Source organism: Typopeltis vanoorti, chromosome 3, assembly GCF_054136105.1.
Source record: "Typopeltis vanoorti isolate ZY-2024b chromosome 3, IOZ_Tvanoo_1.0, whole genome shotgun sequence".
Taxonomy (NCBI): Eukaryota; Metazoa; Arthropoda; class Arachnida; order Uropygi; family Thelyphonidae; genus Typopeltis; species Typopeltis vanoorti.
Window position 1 is genome coordinate 171,419,315 of NC_143551.1, and position 26,835 is coordinate 171,446,149.

Genomic DNA, 26,835 nt, shown 5'->3' on the forward strand with positions numbered 1-26,835 from the left:
GATTAGTGATCAGAGCTTATGCCACCTTTACCACGAGTTGCCTTGGTCTTGCACTACCTGTAGGATCAGCTAGACTTGCATCACTTGCAGACGCAAACTTGACTTGTTTGTCTGTTTGCTTACTTGGAAAATGGAGTAAAACCAGGTTTAAAATTGCTTGGTATTTTTAACATTTATTATACCCAAGGTAAAATACTTTCTACACACACACACACACACACACGCACATATATATATATATAAAGTTGATCAGAAAGCCCATGGGAAGTGCAGGGCACAAGCAAGGATAGTCACCTACATGGTAAGGAAAGCCAAAGCTAATTATCAGAGGAAAAATGCTGGTGAGTCCAAAGAATAGTTCAGAAGAGTTCTTTCATTATTATTTTTCATCATTTTTTAATCATTATTCATCTTTCGTTATTATTTAACTTTGTGTAGCTCAGTGGAAGTGGTGTGCCGCCCAAAGCACTACATTGCCCGAAGAAAAAGCATCGTAAGTTCACTTCTAGTCGCTGACTGGAGGAACTTTTTTTGATTAAGAGCTGCTGTAAAAGGTTTGCGCTACCATTATTATTAGTGTGGAGGATTTTGTTTTGCTTAAACTTAATTACGAATTCATTGTTATTATTATACTTTCGAGTGGTAAACGGCAGAGGAAATATGGTGGCGGCTTTGTCATTCCATGACATTAACTTAGACTTCAATCTTTTCGTTACGTGTGAGGTATCCTATATATATTCATTCAATTACATAAATGATTTAGGGTTGTTTACGGTGGATGGAAGGAGGATGTGTGAGAAGTGTGATCTGAATGAGGAATTGATGAATGCTAACATGAAATTGATGACAGAAAGTGTTAGTAGTGAGAATGTCGTGGGGAAAATGAGTGCATGTTCGAAAGAAAAGTATGGTGTGAAAGAGAGGTAAAAAAATGTTAAAAAATCAGTAAAAAAAAAAAAAAACGAGTGATCTGAAAACCATAATGGATGTTAAAAAGGATGAAAGTGAGGCAAGAGTGGTGGAACTGAATGAAATTGAGAGAATGAATGAAACCGGAAATGACATGATGCAGGAACCGAAAGTGGAAAAAATTGAAAAAAATGAATGATAGCGAAAGTTGGACGCATGTTGGACCGAGAGTACGGAAACACAGAAGGATGAGCGAAAGTGAGAAGAGGGTTTCGAGAGTTAGAAAGAATGAATGATAGAGAGGATGTGACGTGAGATTTGGAAGTTGAATTGGATTGGATGAGGCAGGAGATAAAATGGATATGGAATGGAATTAAGAAAATTCAGGTAAAAACTATTAAAACAAATCTTGATGGCATGAAAGAGTTAACGAAATATAACCGAGTGGCATATGGTGACTCCATTATTAATGGAGTCACCATATGCCACTGGATGATAGGATGCATAAGGTATGTTTTCAGGTGGTAAAATGAGTAGAGTGATTGAGGCATTGGATATGAGGAGGGAGCAAGCAAAGGAGTTGATGGTTTAAATAGGAATTAATGATTTCACATAGCACAAAGAGCACGTCAGAATGGATATCAGGAGGCTGCTTAGAAGGATAAAAAAGAATAGTGTGACATGAAGGGTAGTTAGCGTGTTGCCTAGGTATGACTGTTGTGAGATGAGGTGGAGAGTAAGGATTATGAATGATATGATGGCTGAAACGTGTGAAGAGATGGAAGTACAGTTTGTTAATGTGTGGAATGAGTTTGAGGGACGAAGTGAGCTGTATGGGAGCGATGGACTGCATTTGAGTGGTTATGGTGTGAGTCTCTTGGAGAGACTGCTGCAGGAAGGTAGAGAAGTGAATGGAGAGAATGAATCAGATCGAGAGGGGGAGTGATGTGGAAGAGCAGGAGAGTAAGACAGGAGAGATTGAAGAGGTGGTTATGAATGGGGAAGTGAGTGGCATGAGTATAGAAAATGAGAGAAAGGGTGTGCAAGAGGAGCAGGGAAGTAGGGAGGCTCAGGGTGGACAAGGGTACACAGCATGAGAAAGGTGGATGCTCAAGAGGAGGTGAGAGTATGTATAGACAGGAGAGGAATGGGATTACCTGGGATCAAGAGGAAACAGTTGGAATTGAAAAGGGTTCTAGAATGAATGGGCAGAAAGGGAAATGGCCCCAGTCGAGCATGGAGAGATCACATCGAATGAGTGGTATCGGTGGAACTAGCTGTAGATCCAGAAATGAGGTGTTGTGTTTGTATACAAATGCTAGAATTATAAGAAACAAGGTAGATGAAATGCTTACACTAATTGTGTCTGTTCACCCAAAGATTGTGGGAATAAGTGAGACCTGACAGGAAGAGGACAACATCCTGACAGGAATTGACATGGAAGGGTATGATGTGTTTCATGAGGATAGAAGCGGTAAAAAGGTAGGGGGGGGGTGCTATTAATGATAGAGAAATTGTTATGTCCATACAAAGTACAGATGTAAGAGGGAAATAGTGCCATGTGTTGAGGCAATATGGTGTGAGATAGAGGTGATTGGAATCAAATACTTGGTTTGATGTTGTTATAGACCAGATAATATGGTTGGTGGTGATAATGAAATGTATAATCAAATTAGCCAAGCAAATAAGAAAAGGGTGATCATAATTGGCGATTCTAATTATGGCAATATAGACTGGAATAATGAGATATCAAATGGAAGTAAAGAAAATTAGTTTCTTGAGTTTTTGTGGGATAACCTCAGACAGTATGTAACAGAGGGAACATGAGGATTGAGGGTCTTGGATTTGGTTATCCCATCAGAAGGTGTAATTATAAATGAGGTGTTTATGTTGGAGGTTTAATGGATTTTTTACAACACTCAAAAAGAATTAAAATAGAATTTAATACTTCCTATATTTCGTCCTAGTCACTAGGACATCTACGGGGATTACAAAGACAATTAATGTAACATGCACACAAAAACTTACAATACTAAGCCCAACCACGTGGGTGACAATAAAGTCCTATCTAGGTGGAACGCCCTCTAAGGGCAGTAGTAGGTGGCCTGGAATGTAAGGTGGGACCTCTGGTGATGACTGTTTCCCAAATCTTCGGAAGCTTAATGCAACCGTATTTGTTAAGATTTGGTTGGTTTCTGAGAGCTGCTGCTGCTTCTAAGAAAAGTCTCTCTTTCTTGAATTTGCTGTGGTGGAGCGTGGTGGTTTTCTTCCATGATACTCTGTGGGTGGTGTCCAAAACATGGTCAGCCAAGCCTGAATGGCCATAGTAGTGTTTAACGATGTACGACTTGTGTTCCTCCAGGCGGATGGATGCTGATCTGCCTGTCTGTCCAAAGTACGCAAGCTTACAGGAACAGGGTACTTTGTAAACTCCAGGCAGAGAGAGAGGAGGGAGCTGATCTTTCGTAGAACGGATAAGGGTAGCCAGTTTGCGGTAAGGCTTATATGCTGTGTGTAGGTTATACTTTTTTTAGTATCTTGGCTATTTTTTCTGAAGTGCCACGGATGTAGGGTATGGTGATGGCATTTTTAAATTCTTGTTGACGAGAGGGACGGGGAATGGGGGAGGAATTGATTATTTTTTTGATGCTGTGTTCGCTGTAGCCATTGGAGAGGAAAGTTCTGTGTATGTGGTTAAGCTCAGTAGTGAGGGCGGTTCCACTGGAACAAAGATTGTGGGCTCTCTTGGTAAGGGTTTTAATGATGCCATATTGTTGTGAGGGGTGGTGGTGGGAGAGTTTGTGAATGTATCTGCCTGTGTGTGTGGGTTTTCTGTATACAGTGAAGGCAAGTGTATCATTAGGCAGGCGCGTGACTAAGGTGTCTAGGAAGGGTAAACAATTGTTCTTTTCCTTTTCCATAGTAAACTGGATTCTTGGATGTAGGCTATTGAGATGACCGAGGAAGGAGTCTAACGTGTCTGGGCCATGAGGCCAAATAGAGAACACATCATCTACATATCTTAGCCAGATAGAAGGTTTGAGTGGGGCTGAGTCTATGGCTCATTTTTCGAAATCTTCCATATAGAAATTGGCAAGGGGGGGGAGAGGGGGGAGCCCATGGCAGTTCCCTCTATCTGCTTGTAGATTTTGTTATTCCAAGCGAAATACCCAGAGTTGATGGTGAAGGAAAAGAAATCTAAGATGTCAGAGGGAAAAACGTTTTCTAAGAGAGATAAAGTGTCAGTTAAGGGAATATTGGTAAACAAGGAGGAGATATCAAAGCTTACTAATATGTCTGTATTATTCAAGGTTAAATTTTCTGTGAGGGCTTTAAAGTGGGTCGAGTTTTTTATATAGGAAGCTGAATTTCCAGTGAGGGGGGACAGCTGTTTAGACAGACTGTCTAAACAGCTGGCCAACTCTCTGTCCCCCCTCACCTTTACTCTTTACCTCAAGCCTGCACATACTGGCCAATATATACATGCTAACTCATATCACTACCCTTTGCAAAAACTTGGAGTCATTAACACCCTCAAAAACAGAGCTATAAAAATTTGCTCTAATGAACAAGTTCTTAAACAAGAATTACAAATTATTAGCAGTACATTTATAAATAATGAAAGTTTTTCATAAAACTTCATAACAGCATATAGATTGCAGTAAAACTATAGCTATCCCATACATTAACACGTTCGCTGCCAATCTCCTCGGGCATAGTTTGTTCCCGCACCGCAAGTGCTTTTGCGTCTTCAAGGTCACTACGAGTAATCTCGTAGCCGACTTATCAAACAGAATTTTGTTTCATACGCCAACTACGAGTAATCTCGTATCACCCACGTCTTCAAGGTCACTACGAGTAATCTCTTAGCCGGCTTATCAGACAGAATTTTGTTTCATACGCCAACTAAGAGTAATCTTGTATCACCTCCACCTATATATTACATGAGCTGACGACTGTGTTTATTGCGTCTGGTCTCTAAAAACCTTCAGTTTTGCCATGACCAGTAAAAGAATATTTACTTATAAAGAATTAGAAGCTTACACTAATATGAACGATGATGAATATAATGAATTCATCATCGGACATGGAAGGATGAGAGGAAAGTTCTTTTCATTTCAAATATGCACAAATTTGAAATAATTGAAGCAAAAAATCAGAATGTTAAAATTCAATTAAAACCAAATATCATTAGGGACTTTAATTTGGGTATGTCAGGCAACAATCTTTCTGATCAAATGCTTTCTTACTATTCCGCTTTATGAAAGACAATTAGATGGCCAAAGAAATTGGCAATATGCATTTTTGATATATACATTCAAAATGTGCATACATTTTATAATATAATTACTGGAAACGCAATGGCTGCATTAAAATTTAGAGATCAATTTATCTCAGTTTTTGTTGGAATAGATGAGCATTCATTCCAACAAAACAGAATATCAGCAGGATTTGAGATCTTCATTATTTGGAAATTTTACCACCTACAGAAAAAAAGAATCGCCCGACAAAGCCATGCCGAGTATGTACATGAAACAAACAATGATGCGAAACACATTATTATTATTGTCCTGTTTTCCAGGAAAAACCACCATTGTGTGTGGAAAATTGTTTTAAAGTGTAGCATTCGTAATTTGAATAAATTGGTTTTTATTTTATTTATTTCATTTTATTATTTTTATTGATTTTATTAATTTTAATTTGATTAACAAATTACGGGTTAACTCGTGCTTGGCATAGGAGGTCGGTAATCGACATATGAGTATATTTGTAGTTGGCTTCTGAGGTACATATATAATATACTATATTTTAGCTGAAATTATTTCCCTTCTACCAAGCTCCCCAGACATGCTCTCTGCTTTATTCACAAACAAAGGGTCCAAATTAAGGTACTTATACTAATGGTTAACTCGTGCTTGGTATAGGAGGTCGGTAATCGACATACAAGTATATTCGTAGTTGGCTTGTGAGGCTCATATACCAACTATGAGTGTACTCGTAGTTGGCAGCGAATGTGTTAAAAAGATATCAGAAAAAAATTAATAGAATTCTACACTGTTATAACCTTAATGCCACTTTTAACCCACTTATAAAATTAAAAAAAACATAACTCCTCTAAGGATCCTCTCCCCCTGGAGTTTATTGTATTGAGTAAATTGGACATACAATCCCAATTTATAAAAAAGATCACAAACAAAACATTAAAATGACACACGAAAGAGGAAAGTCACCAGTGATGTGCTGCAGGGGTCAGTTTTAGGGCCATTGTTATTTAATTTGTATGTTAATGATATTGGGTTGGATTTAACTAGTGATATCCAGCTGTTTGTGGATGATGCAAAACTGGGGAGAACAATGCACAGTCAGGCTGATGTAATACCTTACAAGAGGACCTGGAGAGATTGCATGAATTGGTAGGTAAGTGGAACTATCAGTTCAATGTTGCCAAGTGTAAGGTTTTGAGATTTGGTAAACAATGATGGGATGCAAAGTATACCCTTGGTGGAGAAACTTTAACAGAAGTAGGGGAGATGAGAGATCTAGGAGTGATGGTGGACAAGGACCTGAAATTCAGGAGCTACATTGCACAGGTTGTGAAGACATCACTTCGAATAATGGCAATGATGCAGAGAACCCTGACATGCAGAAATAAAGAGGTTATGATTCCATTGTATAAGGCTTTGATCAGGCCTCATATGGATTATTGTGCACAGATTTGGTCATCGGTTTTCGTGGTGACGAGGATATGTTGAAAGGGTACAGAGAAGATTCACAAAGGTAGTCAGTGGTCTTTGGAATGTGGAGTACGAGCACAGATTGAGAGAATGTAAGTTGCAGAGCCTCATGAATAGGAGAAAGAGGGGGGATATGATTGAGACATATAAGCTGGTCAGGGGTTGTTATCAGGTAGACATGGAAGAGATTTTTCTTCCTGACCTCTGGTGGAAAAAAAACAAACCTTACTACATCAAAAGCTAGAGCCTGGTTATTATTATTATCTATTAGGTTACAAAATTAAATTGAGCTAGAGAGCAACATGTTCACATGTTCACAAAAAAACATTACTCATATAATAAGTATACATATAAATTAAAACAAACCAGTATGGATGGTGGCCAATAAAAACTGAAAAATTGCTTAGAGTCCTAAAATCAGCTTGCTGGAAAACTTGAAGAACTAAGTGGGCTGAATGCATGTCATCCAAATTCTTGGGATTTTTATGCCACCATTTATGCCACAGGCTTCTTTAAATTTCCCCGTTCATATGAGGTTTTTGTATGATGTAAAGAATAAGTACTTTTTCAATCAGTTTAGTGTAGGGTGTTAAGAGCATGATCTGAGAGGAATGCTTCACCAAAATTGTTAAATTATTATTATTATTATTATTAACATTTGACCTCCATGGAGTCAGCGACTCATCGTGGGAGGTACTCACTATTACATACAATGCTCATCCAACCAAGTCTTAAACTGATTCAATGTATCCACATCCACAACAGACTCAGGCAATACATTCCACTCACCAACCACCCTTCATTCAAAGAACCTGCTTCTCACTCCTTTGCTTACACCCTCCTTATTCAGTTTTCAGCAAATGGCCTCTTGTTCTACTCCCCTCTCCCATTCTATGAAAAATCTCTTTCGTGTCAACCTGATAACAATCACTGACTAGCTTATATGTCTCAATCATATCCCCACCCCATCTTTCTCTTATTCATGATGCTTTGCAACTTACATTCTCCCAATCTGTCCTCGTACTACTCCACATTCTGAAGATCACTGACCACCAGGAAAACCAGGTGACCAAATCTATATATGCACAATAATCCATATGAGACTTGATCAAGGCCTTATACAATGGCATCATAATCTCTCCATTTCTGCATGTCAGGGTGCTTGCATCATTGCCATTATCTGATGTTACGTCTTCATAACTTGTGCAATGTGGCCTCTGAATTTCTGGTGTCCACATTACTCAAGTTATCCACCATCACTCCTAGAGTTCTCATTTCCTTTACTTCTTTTAAAAGTTTCCCCTTCAAGTGTAGACTTTGCATCCCATCATTGTTTATCAAATCTCGAAACCTTACCTTGCAACACTGAATTGACAGTTCCACTTACTTGTCTCTTCATGCAAGTCCTCCTGTAAAGCCATAACATCTCCTTGACTCTGTGTTGCTCTCCCCAGTTTTGCATTATTTGTAAACAGCTGCATATCACTAATTAAACCCATCCCAATATAATTACTATACAAATTGAAGGAGAATGGTCCCAAAATTTACCCCTGTGGTATGCCAACAGTGACCTTCCTCTTTCAGGATACTGCACCCCCCATGTATCAGTATACAAACCCGTATACTGATACCTATCTGACATCCAGTCACTGATCCAACTCAGAAGTCTGTTATCCAGTCCCATCTGTTTCAATTTATTTAAGAGTTTGTCATGTTGCAGTCTATCAAAAGCATTTGCAAAATCGAAGTACACCACTGTTTATGCATCTCCCCTGTCCAAGGCATTTGTCAATTTGATATTGTACATAAGTAAGTTAGTAAAACATAATCTCCCTTTAACAAACCAATGCATAGAGAATACTGCTGTTAACAACCAATTTCTATATCCTACTTCTCAGTACATCCTACTTCCAGTACCTTCATCATAACTCCAGATATACAGATTGGCCTATAATTTAAAGACTTATCACAATCTTTATGCAGTGGATTAATTTTATCCTCCTTCCAGTCCCTTGGAAGCTGTGCTGTTGTAAGACTCTTATTAAACAGGCATTTCAATCCATGCCAATTCCCTGGAACATTCCCTTATGATGCATGGTGATATATCATCAAATCCCATTGCCTAAAGACATCAAGTTTCCTTTTCACTGACAATTAAGCTACCCTCTCCTATGTCCTCTACACTCAAGTTCCTCATGATTCCACCCTAATCAGGATGAAACACCCTTAAAAATTGATCACTGAACATTTCACCAATGTCTTCTGCAGCAGTTACCATTCTACCATTTTCATCCATTAACATCATCTTACCATGATCAATATTCCTTCTACTTGCTGCATTTTTTTAATATTTCATCTAAGTCACTGAGACACTCAAGGAGTACAATATGAGACTTGTAACATACAAAGGCAACACAAAACTAAGTGAAACATGTGGATGAAAGACTAGTCCTAACAAAATGGGACATACTCTGCAGGCACCTGTTGGCAGCTCAGGATGTAAACTGAGATCTCTAAGTATTAGTGTTTCCCATATTTTGGAAAGGTTAATGCAACCATAATTATTGAAATTAGGCTGATTTCTGAGAGCAGCTGTCAATTCCAAAAATAGTCTTTACTTCTAAATTTACTGTGATGGAGTGTCTTTTTCTAATCGATTCTATGTGCTGTATCCAAAGCATTGTGTGCGAGGCTGATTGGCCATCATGATTGCAGATGTATTTTTCATGTTTTTCCATGCAGATGTTGGCTGATTTTCCTATCTGCTCAGAAGAGTTTCTGTAGCACAATTGGAAGAATGACAGTACATTGCACCCTTCAATTGGAAAAGACCTGAATTCAATTCAATTCTCTTCATGATGAGAGAGGAATCTTTATATGGGCTGTTTTTAATTGAAGGTGAGTTAGCTGATCTCACATGGAGGGGCAGGGTTTTTTTCTCCCTTAAACTCAGGTTTTTTCATCCTGCTTACAGGCAAATTAGCCATGAGCACACACAATTTCCTATCCTGTCCTGTGGCCTCCTCTCTTATAAGAGGGTTGCAGCTCAATATCAGGGAAATTATACAGCAAGGTGGTTTCCATTGATTTCCTTGTCATAAGTATTTTATGAATGTAGCCGTGTGTTCACGGGACCAGGTTGCCTGTTTTGAGGGATGAAAAAGCCGACTTACCAGGAGGAAAACCCTTCACCTCCGTACGAGACTGGTTAACTCACCTTTAGTCGAAAGAAACCAGATAAAGGTTCTTCATGTCATGGATGGGAATCGAACCAAGTCTTTCTGACCAAAGGGCTTTGCCTATGCTGACTGAGCTATGGAGGCTCACACACAATTTACAGATATAAAATACTGTTGTTTGTGGTGATGTGTGGTAGATATCATTGATGGTAGTTGTGTGTAGTAGGAGAGTTATGTGGTATTGGAGATGGTCAGATGTGTGTGTAGCATTGTGGAGTAGAGTGCTCTTCCCCAATGAGTCCATGGACTCTTTGGAGGTGTCACACAATAATAAAAAAAAAATAATAATAGTAGGCAAACTTACAGCAACAGGGCAGTTTAGATGCACCAAGCACTTAGAGACGCGGGAGATAATCTTTAGTATAATGGTTAAGGGTGTTAAGTTTTCAATCACATGAAAACTATTCAGAGAGTGTATATCTTTAAGATTCTGGCTATTTTTTTCTGAAGTTCCTTGGACATAGGGGATGATGATAGCATTATTAAAATCTTTCTGCAGAGAAGGTTGAGGATTGTGGGAAGGCTATGGTTATTTTTTTTATTCTGCAGGAATTGTAGCCATTAGATAAGAAGATGCGGTGTATACAATTAAGTTCTACTGTAAGAGAGGACTCATTAGAGCAAAGGTTATAGGCTCTATTAATCAGTGTTTTAATGATACCAGATCATTAAGGGGGGGGGGTGATGGGAATGTGTGTGAATGTATCTTCCTGTGTGAGTGGGCTTCCTGTATATTGAACAGAACAGGTTACCATTGGGTAGGTATGTTACCAAGGTGTCTAAAAAGGCCAAACTATTATTGACTATCTTTTTCATTGTAAACTGAATTCTAGGATGAAGACTATTGAGATTATTACTATTATTATTATTATTATTATTATTCAGGCCTCCTCGGAGTCAAAAGACTCATCACGGGATATCCTTCCTAGGAAACACAAAGTCTATCAAGACTCATCGTGGGAGGTCCCTCCTAGGAAACACAAAGTCTATAACACATTGACCGTTCTCGCTCTCACCACTCTATCAGGCAATGCATTCCACGGTTCAACCTCCCTCCATGCAAAAAGCCATCCCTCACTGTCTTGCTCAGGGCTTCCTTTCATAAATTCCAGGGATAGCCCTTTGTCATCACTCCTTCATGCTGTTCTACCAAGCGAAAGAACTCTCCGGTGTCAACCCTGTAACCACCTCTCAAAAGTTTCAATCATATCACCTCTCCTTCTTATATCTACCAAACTCTGCAGTCCACATTCCCTCAGCCGATCCTCATAACTAACATTGTGCAGTACCTGAAACCATCTTTGTTATCTGCCTCTGTATACCCTCTCCACAGTTAATTTATCCCCTTCAAATCCTGGGGACCAAATCTAAGTGTGGTCTGATCAGGATTTTATACAATGGAATGATAACCCATTTAATCTCTGCAGCCCAGCATCCTTCTGATTATTGTAACAATCCTCTGTGTTACCTTCACCACCTTTGCAATATGTCCCCTTAATTTCAGGTTTCTATCAATCATCAACCCCAGAGCTCTTGTCTACCCTACTTCCTCCAATAGAATGAGCAGCATTCAAAACTTCAAGATCTTACATTTTGCTGCATTAAATCGACAACCCTCCATTCATTTGCCCATCTGTTTAGCTTATTCAAATCCTCTTTGGTTTGTAGCAACATCGCACTAAATATCCTGTCTTGCCCACATCACACCATATGCTTTCAAAATAATTAGTATCACTGTCTTCCAAAGCCTTCACTCTTAGAAGACATAAGTCGTCACTTATCATAAGCAGTACTCCACCACCACCACCACAATTTCCCTTCCTATCCTGCCGAAAAATGCTGTACTGTGCTACTTCTATTCCTGTTATTATATCCTCTTCTGTCAACCATGTCTCAGTGATCCCAATAATCTTTGTCCAGGCTGATGCTATCATAACCACCAATTCCTCTCCTTTATTCCGGATGCTCCTGGCATTAGTATCATCATCATGCGTATCAGGGATTTAGGCCTAGCATGGCCTGTTCCAGCCTTAGAAGTCATCGTTGAATCGTTTAAGAGGACGTTTTGGTTTTCTTTTTCCTAATGGTTTGTACTTTAAGGCTTGTTTTGGACGATTGCTCACCAGTATCCTCCACTCTCTCTCCTCTAACAGTTTCTCTCTGTGTGCCACTACCTGCCTTCCTGACATCACTCTATCCCTGGTTCAAGTGCCCCCCCCCCCCTCACATTCTTCTCATTCCCTCTCTGTCTGGGACATAAGGCCAAATGGAGAACACATCATCAACATATCTTAACCAGATAGTAGGTTGGAGAGGAGCTGAATCAAAAGCTTGTTTTTCAAAGTATTCCATAAAAAAATTGGCAACTGGGGGTAAGTGGGGAGAACCCATAGAGTTACCCTTTGTCTGTTTATGAATTTTGTGCTTCCAAGAGAAATATCCTGAAAAGATGGCAGAGGAAAAGAGATCAGTGATATCAGGATGGAAAAACTTTTTTTTATAAGTGATAAGGTGTCATTTAAGGGAATATCAATGAACAGTGAGATATCAAAGTTAATCAAAATATCTGTATTATTTAATATTAAATTATCGATAGAAGTTTTAAAATGTATAGAGTTTTTTATAGTAGGAAGTGGTATGACTCACTGGTCATGCCACTTCCTATAAAAAAAATAAGGGGATAAGATGTTGCTGACTGTTTTCCTAATTTATTATTATTATTATTATTCCTGATACCTCCAAGGAGTTTGAAGACTCATCGTGGGAGGGCACTTACAACTGTCTCAACCACTACACCGAACCTTTACTATGAATCATCTCCATCAACACCATCTACTGCCCACATCCACCACCACAACTGATATTCTATGTCTGTAAATTGTGTGTGTTCTGAAGGGCCGATTTGTCTGTATGCGGGATGAAAAACCCGAGTTTCCAGGAGGAAAAACCCTGCTACCTCCATATGAGATCGGCTAACTGACCTTCGATTGAAATTGTCCAGATAAAGAAATTCCTCACATCATGACGAGAATCAAACTTAGGCCTATTTCAATCGAAAGGCGCAATGTACCATCGTTCTTCCAATTGCGTTCTTCCAGTTCTTATAGCATTGGAAATCTGTGACATCTGCTATTCTACTAAAGATCAGCTCCTCATCTTTCAGTGCCTGATTTTAAATTCGTGTGATCCTAAAAATTGGCCTACTATGGATAGACGGGAAGATCTGCCCACATCTGCATGGAAGAACCCAAAAAATACATCTCCAGTCATGACTATGCCCAATTGGGCCTTGCATACTGTGTTTTGGATACTACTTGTAGAATTAATTGGAAAAACACCACCATGCTCCATCACAGTAAATTTAGAAGAAAAAGACGGTGTTTCGAATCAGTAGTTACACTCAGAAATCAGCCTAATTTGAATAAATATAAATTCGAACAAATATTAAAATATTTGAATAAATATTTATATTTATTCAAATATAAATACAAATTCAAATATTCAAATTCAAATAGAAATTTATAAATATAAATGCTTGCATTTATATTTATTTATTTATATTTATATATAAATATAAATGGTTGCATTAAACTCCTTAAAATATGGGAAACACTAATACTTTTGGGATCCCAGTTTACATCCTATGTCACCAACAGGTGCCTGCAGAGGATGCACCTCCTAGTTAGGATTAGTCTTTCGCCGTGTGTTTCACCTAATTATTTGTACCTTTGTATGTATGTTACAAGTCTCTTATTGTACTCCTTGACTACATCTCAGTGACAAACAAAATATTGGAAGAATTAAATATTATTTTTAATCCAAGTAGATTATAACAATGGGGGGCATATCCTCCGTTCTCAAAACTGAAGGATATGACATCTGTGTAGCAAATGTCAGTGACCAAGCCACATATTTTTAAACATGGAAATATTCATGAATTATAGCTCATTTTCAACATCGAAATCTTTCAACAATCGGGAAAGAGAATACTGCTGTTTATGACCGATCATAAAAATTGCCTGCAAGCTAATTACAGCAATGGGCGGTGCATCCTCTATTCTCAAAACTGAAAAAAATAACATCTGTGTTGCAAATGTTAGTGACCAATCAGAAAGGAAGTATGAAGAAAATTTTTCCACAAAAACTGAAGATCAAGGTAGTCTGTATCCGGTTCTCAAATGTAGTAATACTGAATACTTTCTTTGCAAGTTCGTATTGTAGGGTGAAAGTTTTGAAACCGTAGTGGTGTGATTTTTTAAAAGGAATAGGCCTGCGGATTTAAATTTCAATATGAATAAGAGACAAGAGACTTTGGTATTAAGAAATCTCTTATTGAAGGTGTTTGTGATGCAACAGATAGTGAATCATCCACCACCAGCCTACAAAGTGATCTCCAGGATGTATAAAAGGAGGGGAAAACTACCAGCACACAGGAGAAAAAGTCTGCATTCATTCGTAAGTACTTATAATAATATTATAATAATGCCAGCCTGGCTGGCCGAGTGGTTAGCATATCTGCTCCCTAGCCAAAAAGCTGCGGGTTCGAATCCTGCAGTGGGCATGGATGTTTGTGATTATCTGTGGAAATACCAGTGGTGGTGGTTGGCGATAGATGCCGATGGTGTATTTATGGTCAGTTAGTGGATTGTGAAGTAGTGGAGACAGAGTGTAGAGTAGATGCCCTCCCTCGATGAGTCTTTGGACTCCCTGGAGTTGACAAATAATCATAATAATAATATTATAAATTTTTGGTGATCAGAATGGGATATGTCAATAAAAATCAGCACAAATTAATTTAATGATGTTTATGTTTAATTGATGTTTAATTAATTATCAATTAATTAATGATCAATTATCAATTAATTAATGATCAATTATCAATTAATTGATGATCAAATATCATTAATAATAAAATTCAGCTAAATTAACAATTAATTAATAATTAATACATTACAAAATAATCAAGGTGTTCCATGAAAATTTCAGGATTTGTGAAGTGTTCCATCTCAAGAAAAGTTTGGGAAACTCTGGTCTAAGAGATGGCGCCCCCAGTATGTATCGAGGTTATTTTTAATTGCTGGCAACTGTAGGAGGATCACACACTAAGTTTCAGTCAGATAGATCTATTACTCTGTGTTTGGCATTCATTTGAATCAATCAAGTACTGTGATTTGGGAAAGATGGATGAGAAAGAATTTCATGTAGTGATGAAACATTACTTTTTGAAAGGCAAAATGGTCAGGAAACCAAAGCTAAGCTTGATAAACATTATGGTGAGTCTGCACCTTTGAATAGAATATAAATGGTTTAGTAACTTTCGAAGTGGCCATATGAGCACAAGTGGTGCTGAACGTTCTGGATGCGCTGTTGAGGTCACTACTCCAGAAATTATTGAAAAAATTCATCATTGGTGATGGATGATAGAAGAGTGAAGGTGCATTAAATTGCTAAGGCTGTGGGCATTTCAAATGACCATGTACATAATATTTTACATGAACATTTACATATGAGAAAACTATCCACAAGATGGGTGCCACATTTGCTCATATTGGATCAAAAGCATTAACGTGTGAACTGTTGCAAATTGTTCGATTTATGCTACGACGTCCTTTTGTATCCCCCCCCCCTTCTCTCCAGATTTGGCTCCCTTGGACTACTATCTGTTTCTAAACATGAGAAAATGGCTGGCAGGAAAGAGATTTTCATCAAACGATGAGGTGATCGCCGAAATAACTGCCTATTTTGAAGAGTTGGACAAATCATACTATATGGATGGGATCAAAAAACTCCAGCATCATTGGACTAAGCGTATAGACCTCAAATGAGACTATGTTGAAAAATAAAAAAATGTTTGTTCCAAAAAAATTATGTTTCCTTCATTTTTGCACGGACTTTTTGAACAACCCTCGTACTTACTATGTGGGGGTAAACCTTTGGCAGTGTTTCACTGCTGTATCCTGAAAATGGAGGAGGTTTTGGAACTCTATGCTTAGCATGCTCTTGAAGTGTATCACTCACAATGCATGGAGTAGAAAGGAAAGGTCATAAACTGAAATCCCTTCTCTGGAGAACAAGCATGGTATTTCTCAGTACAGTAACAAGGGTATGAAGCGCCTGGCAAGTGTCTAACTTGTGCTCCCCTAACCCAATGCAAGTGTCTAACTTGCATAAAATTAAAGAATGGTATACTATAGTTTGGATGATCTCTTTATTATTATTATTATTTGACACCTCCAGGGAGTCCAAGGAATCATCGAGGGAGGACACCTGCTCTACAACTCTGTCTCCACCATTCAATCACGAACTGACTGCAACTACACCAACATCATCTACTGCCAACCACCACCACTGGTATTTCCACAGACAATCAGAAACATCCATTCCCACAGCAGGATTCAAGCTCACAGCCTTTTGGCTAAAGAGCGAATATGATAACCACTCAGTCAACCAGTCCGGCAGTTTTAGTTTGAGCTTATAGTTTGAGATCGCCATTAAAAAAATCCTCTTAGTAATCAGTAAAGCTTAACTTGCAACAATTCTTAATTGGGATGTATGTGATTATAAGATTTCCAGTGTTAGGATTTTTTTGTTTCTGGAAAATATAAGTAGTAATGGTGCATTTTTTTTTTCTTTCAGCTGAGAAAACTCCAGAAGGAGAGGCACCAACATTTGTAGAAAAGCCCAAGATTGTTGCTGAGGATGGAGGCAAAAGAATTATAATGGAGTGCAAAGTTCGAGCTAAACCAAAACCTGTTATTACTTGGTTTTGTGATGGTGTATTAGTACAAGAAAGTGCAAGAATCAAACAAAGCATTAGAGAAGAAAAGAATGTTTACACAATTAAATTAGAATTAAAAGTAAGTTAATATAGAATTTTTTAAAATTTTATAAATATTATTTTTTACTTATAAATATTCATTAGTCAAGTTGTTTGGACTGTTTTGATGCATTTTTACTAGCTCCTTTTTTTTTTGTCTTATGAAGCAGTACATTTGAAAGAGTCAGACTAACAATTATGTTATGAAAGAGGGTTTCAATAACATATGTAGCATAGTTTATAAGTTTCAGGACTTGATTCATTGAGCACAGTATGGAGTGATCTATCAGCAAACACACTAACTAAATAATACCAGCTAATGCTTACATCTTCAGAGAGCGAGGCTAGTTTACATTCAATAGTGTGTGAATTACAATGTGTACTGTAAAGTGCTTTTTCTTTGTATGTCATGGATATGAAAAAGTGAACAGAGAATTTTAATTAAGTTTTATTTTAATGTGGTAATATGGTCTGTCTGGTGCAGAAACCATATAAATAGTACAAAAGGCATGTGGAAATAAGGTTCAGTACTGATATGACATCTTCTGGTGGTATTTGGGATTTTGTGATGTAAGGGAGGTTGGTAGAAGATGATGAGAGAAGTGGTCATCCCACTCATACTCAGGAAAGTATTACTATTGTTGCTGAGTTGGTGAAGAACATTTGTTATATCATGGATTGTAGTGGAGACTTCAGACATCCCTAAGAGCATTGTTCTTTACATTTTAAATGAAGATTTGGGGAAGAGGAAGTTATGTGTACATTTTGTGCCACATGCCTTGAAGCAAACCAAAGAGAAGATCAATTAATGTTTTGTTAGAATGTCATTGTGATGGCAGATGCAGATGAAACTTTCTTTGACAAAATCATTATGGGGAGATGGTTGGTGTTCCACTTATGATCCCAAAACAAAGCACCAGGATTCTGAATGAGTTGGTGAGACATCTCCCAGAACAGAGAAATTGAGATTCCAAAAGTCATGCATCAAAACAATGCTGATAATTTTTTGAATCTTAAGGCATGGTGCACAAATAATTCATACTGGAGTGGAGAACAGTGAATGTGGAATTTTATAAAGAGGTTATGAATCATCTCCTGAAATGCATTCGGTATTCATCCTGCCACATTCACATTCCAGTCATGCCATGTTTTCCTGTTACACATGTGCTTGCTCAAAAAACTGCAAATATGCATTATTGACTAACAAAAGTATTTCCACCCTTTATTGACCCCCCCCCCCCCAAATCACCAAATTTATCCTCTCCAGACTATTTTATGTTCCCCATATTGAAAATGAAGCTGAAAGAACACCAATTTGTGAATGTTCCAGCCATCCAAAAAACTGTAACCTACGAATTAAAGACAATTAAAGAAGCAGAAAATTTTCTGTGCTCTTTTTGATTTTTTATAATTTTTGTCCTAAAACTTATGAACTGCACTGTGTAAGCATATGTTAATTATTTGAACAGTGAGGTACTGTTATGAATCTCATTCACATTCACTGTTTATAGATCTCATTGATAGTAAATACTACCAGTGTTTATACTAGCAAACACTGTCAGTATTTAGAAGCTTATTAAAGAATGCATTGAATTAGGAATATAAAACTGTATACAAAAAATTCACTGTGAATGGGATGAATAATGAAAATTGCTGCAGTGAGACTTCCCATATTGATGGGCAGTAGATGACGTTGGTGTAGATGATGATGGTAGTTGCGGTTCATTGTAGTTGATGGAGATAGAGTTGTAGAGTAGGTGCCCTCCCTCGATGAGTCTTTGGACTCCCTGGAGGTGTTATATAATAATAATAATAATAATAATAATAATATATGCAATATGAAAAATATGTTATGGAAGACATAATACAGCAGGTGATAAACATTTGTGTGTGGAGTGTAAGGCACAACTTAGAAAAGTGACTTCCATGGTAAAGAAGAAGAGAACATCCTAATAAGAACAATCTAATTTCACAGGGAAATCCTATCATCTGCTTTCATTATATGACAAGTAAGAGGTTGACTTTGGTGCATAGAAGTGTTCATACAGTGACTGGACAAATAAAATGGAATTGTATAGCACTTTTTTAGGGAATTTTTTGCTGGTGAGAGTAGTATTTTTTTCTTTTTTTCCTTACTAAGCTCACAGGAGAAAGCGATATTAGAGAGATGACAAAGCAATATAAGGACTCCAAAATATTGGTTTTGGAAAGAGCTTAAAGGTGTATAAATTGCACAAATAGGCAGAAAAAAAGAAGGTTTGGTGGAACATTGAGAAGAAAGAAGAAATTCATTAGCATTAAATTTGAAAGTTTGCAGATTGTATTTGTAGGAAATACATGACATACACTGCTTTAAAAAAGTCAGTGGATACCCCCCTTCCCCTCTACTCCATGGGCAAGATGCATCATGGCATGTAACATATAAGTAACACGTCACATGTTTAGCTGGTATAAATTGGAGGAATATGCTGCTCCCAAGTCAGTGCAATTGTGTTTAGGTGAAATGGCTGTGAGAAGGGAACCGACAGAATTTGAAAAAGGCATTGTGATAGGATGCCACGTTGCAGGCCCTCTGTTGACGAATTGGGCCATCCCAAGTCAACAATCAGTGATATCATACTGTAATGGAAGTCCAGGGAGTCAACTGTAAGTGCTACCTCCAGTGAACAACCCCCACACTCACTGAACATGACTATAGGGTGCTATGTAGGATATGTAAAAACCACCATTCATTGGCTGACGTGTTGCATATGGAGTTTCAGGTATCAACTGGAACATGAATCTGCACAAAAACATTCAGAACTAAGACTTACAACATGGGTTTCCCATGGTAGGAGCACAATATGCAAGCCCCACATCCCAAACCAACATGCAGCATAGCCTTCAGTGGTGGAAAGAGTGTATGTAATGGGATATGGAAGCTTGGAAAGTTGTGTTTTGGAGTGATGAATCATGCTACACCCTTTACTGAGCAGATTGACAGATGTGGCTGATGGCAGTGAACATCACTTACCAGAGTGCATAACAACAACTATGAAATTCAGAGGTAGTGGTGTGATGGTATGGTCTTGTTTTTCCTGATCGGTCTTGGACCTCTGTTTGTGGTACCATGAACATTGAACTTTGAGAGGTATGTGAGCATTCCGGACAATGCAATGCTTCCTACTTTGTGGCATTTCTATGGAACTTAACATTGTCTCTTTCAGCAGGATAATGCACTATGTTATAAGGCTACTTCTCTAACTGCGTGGTTTGTGGACATAAACATCATCATACTTGATTGGCCTTTACAGAGTCCTGATTTCAAGTATGATGATGTTTATGTCCACAAACCACGCAGTTAGAGAAGTAGCCTTATTATTATTATTATTATTAAAGCAAGACCTCATGGAGTCAAAGACTCATCTAGGAGGTCCTTTTATCTTACACACACATCTCATCATACCGTGTCTTAAACACATTCAAACTACTTGCAGACACCACGCTCTCAGGCAGGGCATTCCAATCACTCACAACTCTGCACGAAAAAAACCTGCCTCTCACTCCCTTACTCACACCCTCCTTATACAGTTTCCAGGGATGACCTCTGGTTCTCCCCTGATCTCCCACTATTCTCTGTAGAACTTCTCCACCATTGATCCTATAACAACCCCTTACCAACTTGTAGGTCTCTATCATATCTCCCCTCTTCCTTCTCTCCACGAGACTCTGCAAATTACATCTTTTCAATCTTTCCTCATACTCAACATTCCAGAGGTCAGAAACTACCTTAGTCATTCGCCTTTGGACCCTTTCCAACATCTCTTCATCCTTCTGAAAACCCGGTGACCAAATCTGGGCACAATAGTCCAAGTGTGGCCTAATCAAAGCCTTATACATTGGAACAAGTATCTCCCTACTTCTACATGTCAGTGTCCTCTGCATCATTCCCAGAAGTCTTTGTGTTGTCTTCACAATTTTGGCGATGTGTCCCCTAAATTTTAGATCCTTATCCACTATCACCCCCAGATCTCTTATTTCCTCTACTTCCAACAATATATTCTCACCAAGCATAAATTCTGCATCCCATCTTTGTTTTCCAAATTTTAAAACCTTACATTTTGCAACATTGAACTCACATCCCCATTTGCTTGCCCAATCACTCAATTTATTCAAGTCTTCTTGCAATTATAATATAGTGCATTATCCTGCTTGAAAGAGACAATGTTAAGTTCCATAGAAATGCCACAAAGTAGGAAGCATTCTCCAGCTGAAGAATGCTACAGCTCATCCAACATCTGTGGGATGAGCTGGAGCATTCAATGAAATCAAGGGATGTCTGCACCCACAATAGTACAGAACCTCATTACATGCCTACAGGAAGAATGGTTCAAAATTCCCATTGATTGCTATCATATGCTTGTGGAAAGTATGCTCCATAGGATTGCTTAAGTCATCACAGTGAAAGGAGGTCCTACACCTTATTAAAGTGGTTGCCATGGCTGCCACTATTATCCCATGTCTTAAGAGAATGTTCTGGGAAGTTGGCAGTAGACTTTTCATACATGTTTAACAAGAGTCTTGCAACAGCACTGGTCCCAAAGTAATGAAAACAAGGTAAAATCAATCCACTTTGCAAAGGTGGTGATAAGATTCTATATCTAGAATTGTGGTTCAGATATTGGAGTGGTTAGTGAGCTAGGATACAGAAATGAGTTGATAACAGCAATATCAATTATGATTATTAGCATGATTTTGTTAAAGGGAAGTGCTGCTTTACAAATTTGCTTCTGTACTATAAAAAGATGATGAATGCATTGAACAGGAGAGATACATACATGACCGTATACTTAGATTTTGCAGTTGTATCAAGCAGTCAAGCACTTTTGATAGATTGCCACACCTCAAGTGGGTAATTAAATTGAAATGGATGGGATTGGATAACAGACTAGTGAGTTGGATTGGTGACAGGCTGTCAGATAGCCATCAACAAGTTGTATATGGGGTTCAGTATCCCTAAAGAGAAAACTCACTGGTGGTCTGTTGCAGTGGTCTGCTTGGGGCCATTGTCGTTCAACTTCTTTATTAATGGTCTTTGGATGAGTGTGCTTAGATATATGCAACTGTTTGCAGATGATGCATAATTGGAGAGAATAATGAGGAGGCAAGCAGTTGTGTCTTACATGAGGACAAATAAGATCAGTGTTGCAGAGAGTAAGATTTTGAAATTTGATGAGCAATGATGGAATGCAAAGAATACCCTTGGTGGGGAAGTTTTGAAGGAGGTAGAGGGGATGATAGATTTTTGAATGGTCATGGATAAGAACCTGAACTTCAGATGTTCATTGCACAAGTTGTGAAGTTATCACATCAGATTATGGTGGTTATGCAGGTAAATTTGATGTATGTGCAGAAATAAAGCGATTATTTACTATTGTATAGGGCCTTGATCAGGACTCATATGGATTACTGCACACAGATTTGATCACCTGGTTTCATGGTGATGAGGATATTTTAGAACGGATCAGAGAATATTCATGAAGGTGATCACTGGTCTTTAGGTGGGATATGAAGACAGAAGGGAATGAATGTATGCACTTTGTGGTCTTATGAATAGAAGGAGAGGGGACATGATTGAGACATATAAGTTGGTCAGGCATTGTTACTCATTAATGTGGAAGAAATTTTTCAGGAAATGTGAGAGGAGGTAAAACAAGCGGTCAATGGAAACTGTATAAGGAGGGTATAAGCAAGGAAATTAGGAGCACTGCATGGAGAGTGAGTGGAATGCATTGCCTGTGAGTGTGGTGACTATGTTTAAAGAGCAGTTTGATGAGGTTTGTGTATAATTGTGTGTATCTCCACAGTAAGTCTTTTGACTCTGCAAGATCTGACATTAATAATAATAGTAATAGTCTTAAGAATGGCACTGGAAACTTGCCACAACAGGGTAGTGTCTAAAGCACAAGTAGTTACAATTGAGGAGACCCTTTGTACCGATGAGCAGAAACATTGCAGCAATGAAATGGGTGATAATATAACCGAGGATAATCTGAAACTGGAAATATCTTCATTAAATGAAATTATTAGAAAATCGATGAAATGAAATTTAGACAGGATAAGAAAAATTATTAGAACAAGAAGAAGCAGTAAAGCACTGAACTTGGTGAGAATAATAATAATAATAACAATAACAACGAGGTAAGTCAATTAAAAGCTAAGCAAAAAAATAGAAATGATATGATTCAGTGATTCAGCCATAAAATTTGCACTTGCTGATAGAGTTACTACTACTTCTAGCTCTTCCCAGGGCTGAATATTAAAGATATAACAAATGCAGTAGAAAAACAGATTATTAGAGACGGTAGTGCCTGTAGGAACTAATGATTTAAGTAGCAACAAATATAGTATGAGAGAGGATTTGAAAGATATGTTGGAAGACATGAGAAAGAAAATTGATAGAGTAAAAAATGTAGATTTGCTACCAAGATATTTCAGTACCAAGTTAAGAAGAAGAGTTATGATAGCAAATGAATCAATATGCAGGCTGTGTGTAGAAGAATTGGATGTGAGATTTTAGATGTGTGGAGAGCATTTGATGGCAAAAAAGACTTGATTAAGAGGGATGGCTTGCACTTGAATAGATTTGACATCAGAAGCCTGAAAAAATTACTTTTTGAGATGAGACCTAGTGAAGAGAGTCAGGGAAACTAGATCATCATGGAAGAAATGGCTAGAATGTGGGTGAAAGTTCAGCTATGGTATGCAAACGTGATAAAGATATGAATGGCATTGAACATGGTTATGAATCTAGCAAAGGGCTAAAATGTATGTTTTGGGCTTTGACCTTATGAGTGTCTGAGAAAGAAATGAGAAAGTTGTACAACAAGACCATGGACATTGTATATCTAAGCATAAGAAAATGCTAAATGGTAATTTGTTCTATGCACAAATGCCAGGAGCATTATGAATGAAAGGTATAGTAAATCGACTGAGTGTAAAGGGTATAGTATTTTTAAAGTAACAGAAGTGATAGGAGAGAAGGGGAGTAGTACTAATGATATTAGATGAATTGAGTCCATTTAGGGTAAAAATGCATGAAAGCAATAATGATGGTAATGTCCAACTTAGAAGTGAGCTGTGAAGTGAAGGCTAACAGGATAAAATATATGGTGGGATGTTGCTACAAACTTGGCGGTTCACTTGCAGGGGATAATGAAATACATCACCAAATTACCCTGATGGGTACTAAATGAGTAATCAATTATGGGTGACTTTAATTATCCAAACATTGATTGGATAGAAGGCATCTCATGATAAAAATGAAGCAGAATTTATTGCATTCTTGTGATGCAATTTTCTCAAACAGCATGTGAAAAAAGGAACTTGAGGTCAAAGAGTGTTAGGTTTATTCAGAGCTTCAGAAAAGATCTCTGTTAAGAATGTGATGATTTTACTATCATTTGGTGACAATGAACATGCCTTATTTTTTACTTTTGAGAGAAACTTGTGACATGGAATTGTTTGATTAATTGTTTGTATTCTACCTTGTAAAAAACTGTTTCTGTCTCGCCACTGATGATAGTTTGTTATTTTCAAACTAAAATATCTGGCAGTATATTAAATATACTTGTGTTAATGTATAGATAATTCTTAATGAACATGCCTCACTTTCCTGGGAAGTAGCCAATTATATTTATGTTCCAATTGGGACAAGTTGCATGCTGAGCTGCAAAGATAGAAATGAAGACCAACTTAGTAGAATACTATCTTTAGTCACACGGTTACTGAATGGGAAAGATATCATCAATGCATGGAAATGTTCGAAAAAGTGTTTAAATGAGGAAGTATCTGTATGTATCTTGAGAGTTTGAAGAATAAATAGGGAAGGAGTGAAATGGATGTGCACCCTTATTAAGCAAGAAATCCATAAAAAGAAGATCATGTAGAAGAAATATCATGAGAATAAGAGTAAGAGAAATTATGAAGCATATATAACACAGGCTAGAAAAGTAATGAGTATTGTGTATAAATTTAAACTGGAGTATGAAAAGAAATTAGCTGTGCAATCCACAAGAATTTTAGCATAATGTGGCAAGTGAAAAAAAAAAAAATGTGGAAAAATAAGGTTAACTCAAGGGAATTCTTCTGCTATATGGCAAGCAAGAAAAAGAATAATTATAGCAGGTGAATACTGGTGGATAGTCATGCAGCAGAATAACATTTGCAAAAGATATAGTTTAATTATTGAATGAGCACTTTATCAGCATATATGATACTGGCGTAAATGATGAGGTGCAATATATATAGAACGGAGGCAACTATTAAGAGAATTGGAAGAGAAAGAATCAGAGGCATATCAGGTGATGATTGGGTTAGATGTTAATCAGGCTGTGGGAATGGATGACATATCACCATGTATTCTTAAGGAATGTGCACCACAGTTGGCTATGTCCTTGACCTGGTTATTTAATGAAAGTCTTGCAGCGGGTAGGGTCCCTAAGGGGTGGAAAGAAGGCAAAATAGTACCACTCTGCCAGCATGGGTCTAGGACAGAAGTTTCCAATTAAAGACCAGAAAGTAAAACTATGGTTGTGATCAAGATGTTGGAGAGATTGGTTAGGAATAGAATACAGGATTGGGTTGATGGACATAGCATTCTGTATGATGGTCAGCATGGATTTTTAAAGGGTAGGTCCTGTTTTAGCAATTTACTTGCATTTTATGATAGGGTAACGAGTGTGTCAGATATGATTCACCCTTATCTGACACACTCGTTACCCTATCATATTGTTGGACTTTGCAAAAGCATTTGATAGATTACCAGGTGATAATTTAGCATACAGGCTGCAGAGGATGGCACACAGGCTGCAGAGTATATTGGCTAAATGGATCGGAGATTGGCTCTCTGAATGATACCAGCATGTTGCATATGATGGAGCAGTGCTCTTGAGAAAGGAGTGTAACCAGTGACATACCCAGGATTCTGTTCTTGAGTCCCTGCTGTTTAACTTGTTTGGAAACAATATATCATGTGGACTGAGTGGGGATCTTCAGTTGTTTGCTGATGATGCAAACTTGGGAAGAATTACAAGTAACACTACTGATGCTAATTCCCTTCAGGAAGATTTGAGTAGACTTTTGACTTTGACAAAGGAGTGGGGTTGTAGTTTTAATATCAATAAGCGCAAGGTGTTGTATTTTGGAGTAGAGAAATTTAAGGCTGTGTACTATATTGATGATCGATGCAAAATTAATAATGGAAAAAACTCACGTACAAAGATTATTTAATAGTATACTTTTCACCTGCGAGTCACAGGCATCTTCAGTACATTAAGCTCAAATTAAACAATACCTGACAATTCCAAAAAGTGCCACCTAAGTAGCTGGTGTAAGATAACTAAAAAGGTCAATAACTTTCCTAAAAATAAAAATATAATAAAATAAAATTAAATAAATAAAATAAAATAAAATAAAAAAAAATCAAAAAAAAATCAATACAATAAAAAGTTAGGAAAGATTAGCTGATTTGTAAAGTACTATCTCCCATAAAGGGGATAGACGTAAGCCGTCGGATTTGTTTAAGTTAGGAGAATGAAGTAGAGTTTCACATGTTTCTTTATGAAGGCGTTCCATGAGAAACTGACTTTTGTGAAGAACTCCTGTCTTTCTCCAATGAACTCTGTGTCTAGTGAAGATGGCATGTTCTGCAAATCCAGACTTTTCAGATTTAAAGTATTCAATATAAGATTGGTGTTCTTCTAGTCGAATAGAGGCAGATCTTCCCATTTGTCCGAAATAAGATAATCCACAAGAGCACGGAATCTGGTAGACACCTAGATGATTAAGATGTGGAAGCTTGCTTGTCCTTAGGAGAAGTGAGAAAGGTGGAGATTTTTCTAAACAGTCGAAAGGCAACAAAAATATTCAGTGGTTTTAAAACTTTTGCTATACGTTCACTGATGCCTTGCACATAATGCACGTTATTTCTTCTGTGTTTGAAGAAATAACCAATCTTATATTGAATATTTTAAACCTGAAAAGTCTGGACTTGCAGAATATGCCATCTTCACTAGACACAGAGTTCATTGGAGAAAGAACAGGAGTTCTTCACAAAAGTCAGTTTCTCATGGTCATTTCTATCCCCTTTATGGGA

General features: G+C 37.7%; 1 protein-coding gene across 5 annotated transcripts in view; it reads left to right on the top strand.

Moving 5' to 3' along the window:
* Positions 1-26,835, top strand: part of LOC150108743 (twitchin-like) — a 2,666,638-nt gene that overhangs the window by 261,707 nt on the left and 2,378,096 nt on the right. For all 5 annotated transcript variants that reach the window (XM_090390962.1, XM_090390961.1, XM_090390964.1 and 2 more), the window contains one exon: positions 16,520-16,740. In XM_090390962.1, the coding sequence (XP_090247088.1) occupies positions 16,520-16,740 (221 nt within the window). The remainder of the gene's footprint in view (positions 1-16,519; positions 16,741-26,835) is intronic.